At 54.8% G+C, this 3,146-nt stretch overlaps 1 protein-coding gene across 1 annotated transcript; it reads left to right on the top strand.

Moving 5' to 3' along the window:
* Positions 1 to 1,513: 1,513 nt before the first annotated feature.
* JCM15063_001606 (Hsp70 family protein) lies at positions 1,514 to 3,129 on the top strand (the record flags this gene model as incomplete). Its single annotated transcript, XM_076681654.1, has 6 exons — positions 1,514 to 1,536; positions 1,604 to 1,673; positions 1,743 to 1,783; positions 1,848 to 1,907; positions 1,971 to 2,483; positions 2,547 to 3,129. 6 exons carry the CDS (start codon positions 1,514 to 1,516, stop codon positions 3,127 to 3,129), a joined length of 1,290 nt encoding a protein of 429 aa, XP_076531217.1.
* Between the last annotated feature and the right edge of the window lie 17 nt (positions 3,130 to 3,146).

Below are 3,146 nucleotides of genomic sequence, written 5' to 3'. Positions count from 1 at the left end.
GGTAAACCAGGAGAGGGTCAGTGCGCGCTCCCAAAAAATCGAGAGCGATCTTCTACCTGCTGAACATTCACAAACTCTGCAACAGATCCCGACTTTAGTGTCCTCATTTAGGTGCGGAGGAATGATCGAGACAAGAAAAGACCCAAATCCAAAATGACTCTCAGGGGAGGTCCGTAGAAAAGTGACCCAAATTCGCGCCTCGAATCTGGGTCACTTTTTCGAAACCCCCCCTGGAGCACATATCGTTCACCTCCAAGCTCCCCTCACCTCGATGGGTGCCAAAGTCTCAAAGCTCGACGGTTCCCCGAGTCCGGCGAGGCTTCAAGTCGGGGCCGAAGATCCGAGGGCCTATGTTTACTGGACGCTCGACCTCCAGAGTGCTCAACTCGGGGCATAGCGCAAATGCGCCCCAATATTTTGCGCGATGGCAAGGCAGATCTCCAAGGCAGTCCGCCGGTCACTGCGTTATTTTGGCCCAAGCGCAGGTCTCAGCTACAATCCTACTTTGACTAGATGGTCACGTTTGACAATTTCACGAAGTTGGACCAACTCGGTAAGGCTATCAGAGATGCGTCAGAAAGGGCCGCCGCGGATTTGACAGTGAATCCGGGGAGAGCTAACCCTCTCTGGTGGGCAAGATGGGCAAGAGGTCGAAAACAGGGGAAGTACTGGTGCATACTCGCGTATTTCAGAGCCGACCCGGCTTGGTGGCCGGTCCTGTACGATGTTCTCCATGGGACAATCGCTTTCGCGGCTCCCGTTCTCACGCTCGGATGCGCAAGCTACAACCAGCGTCTTTCAACCAGCACGGTATATGAAGAACAAGGTGCAAGCTTTCGGGGAGAGAATGTTATTCTGGAGCTTCCATCGTCGCGTCATCTTGGGCAGCGCACGGTGCTCGACCCGTCCCGCGAAGTTTATTGGCAGTTGCCATGCTTATCGGATTGTAGCTTTTCGCGAAGTGTGGCGAATGGACCGTCGTAGGACACGAGAGAGTTGGCCAGAACAGTCGTGTTTGAAAGTTAAGCTCTTTACGACGTCGATGATCATGCGGTCTCTGCGAGAAGACCTATGTAAACGGGCAGTCTAGATTCGCTAGCATAGCAACTCAAGTAGCCACCGAATTGGTAGGTCGAGATAGCCACGGGGTGTGAGAGCGAGTTTGAGCGAGTCGAGGCACCTGCGCACCGACTAGCATAGGCTTGTGGTGTGCGCGAGAACAGCGAGTGACACTGAGGCAGGCAAGACACAGTCGACATGAGTCGAAGGGTGATGGAACAGTCTGGAAGTCGCGAGAATGAACCAGAAAAGAAAGGTTTAACATGCGATGGAACCAGATGGAACGTCCGAGTCCGTCATCGAACTTTTGTGTGAGGAAATTTTGCAAGTCCCCCCCTTCGGCCGCGCGCCGCTCTCTACCTTTCTTTTTCCTCATCTTCAGACTTACCTCACCAGTAGTCGATCGCACACCCCCCTTTCTCTTATCCAACCTACATCTATACAACCAGCCAGCATGTCTGCCGGAAAAGCTGTCGGGTATGTCGTCCATCTGTCGCCGCGCTCCCTCGCATTCTGTGGCTAACCTGTTGTAAGTTGCCACTAGAATCGATCTCGGTACCACCTACTCGTGTGTCGGTGTGTGGCAAAACGACCGTGTCGAGATCATCGCCAACGTGAGTGGCTTCGTCGGCTAACTATATGCTCTCGGTTTGGCTAATCATGTTGTCTTCGGCGCTCTCTAGGACCAAGGAAACCGAACCACTCCTTCCTACGTTGCCTTCACGTGAGTCGAAACCTGATCTGAGTTGTGGAAGGAAATAGCTGACCCGAGTGTGTTTCATCTTTAGCGACACTGAGCGTCTCATCGGTGATGCTGCCAAGAACCAGGTCGCCATGAACCCCCACAAGTGAGTACGCCTCGCCTAAAATCGAACGAGCGGTTGTGCTGACCCAGCTTTGCGCTCTTGCAGCACTGTCTTCGATGCCAAGCGTCTTATCGGTCGCAAGTTTGCTGACTCGGAGGTTCAGTCCGACATGAAGCACTGGCCTTTCAAGATCATCGACAAATCGACCAAGCCCATCATCCAGGTTGATTACAAGGGAGAGACTAAGGAGTTCACCCCCGAGGAAATCTCGTCGATGATCCTCCTCAAAATGAAGGAGACTGCTGAGGCCTACCTCGGAACCACCGTCTCGAACGCCGTCGTCACCGTCCCCGCCTACTTCAATGACTCGCAGCGTCAAGCCACCAAGGATGCTGGTGTCATCTCTGGACTCAACGTTCTCCGTATCATCAACGAGCCCACTGCTGCTGCCATCGCTTACGGTCTCGACAAGAAGACCGAGGGTGAGAAGAACGTTCTCATCTTCGATCTCGGAGGAGGAACGTTTGATGTCTCGCTCCTCACCATCGAGGAGGGTATCTTCGAGGTCAAGGCCACCGCTGGTGACACGCACTTGGGAGGAGAGGACTTTGACAACCGGTGAGTCTCGTTGGTGTCCCTGTCATAAGCACTACAAGATTTGACCATTTCTGTTGCCTCTAGTCTCGTCACCCACTTTGCTGCCGAGTTCAAGCGCAAGAACAAGAAGGACCTCACCTCGAACGCCCGTGCCCTCCGTCGTCTCCGCACTGCTTGCGAGCGTGCGAAGCGCACCCTCTCGTCGGCTGCCCAGACCACCATCGAGATCGACTCGCTCTTCGAGGGTGTCGACTTTTACACCTCGATCACCCGTGCCCGTTTCGAGGAGCTCTGCCAGGACTTGTTCCGTGGCACCATGGAGCCCGTCGAGAAGGTCCTTCGCGACTCGAAGATCGACAAGCAATCCGTGCACGAGATTGTTCTCGTCGGAGGATCGACCCGTATCCCTCGTGTCCAGAAGCTCGTTTCCGACTTCTTCGGTGGCAAGGAGCCCAACAAGTCGATCAACCCCGATGAGGCTGTTGCCTACGGTGCTGCCGTCCAGGCTGCCATCCTCACCGGTGACACGTCCGAGAAGACCCAGGACCTTCTCCTCCTCGATGTCGCTCCTCTCTCGACCGGTATCGAGACTGCTGGAGGTGTCATGACCAAGCTCATTCCCCGTGAGTGCCCACCATCTCGACGCGTTTTGGCGAGCGCGCACTGACCCTCTCCTGGTTTACT

This window comes from Sporobolomyces koalae, assembly GCF_050403365.1.
Source record: "Sporobolomyces koalae JCM15063 DNA, S_koalae_JCM15063T_v1_ctg107, whole genome shotgun sequence".
Taxonomy (NCBI): domain Eukaryota; kingdom Fungi; phylum Basidiomycota; class Microbotryomycetes; order Sporidiobolales; family Sporidiobolaceae; genus Sporobolomyces; species Sporobolomyces koalae.
Note: the sequence above shows the minus strand (reverse complement) of the source record. Positions and strands in the feature narration are given on the sequence as shown.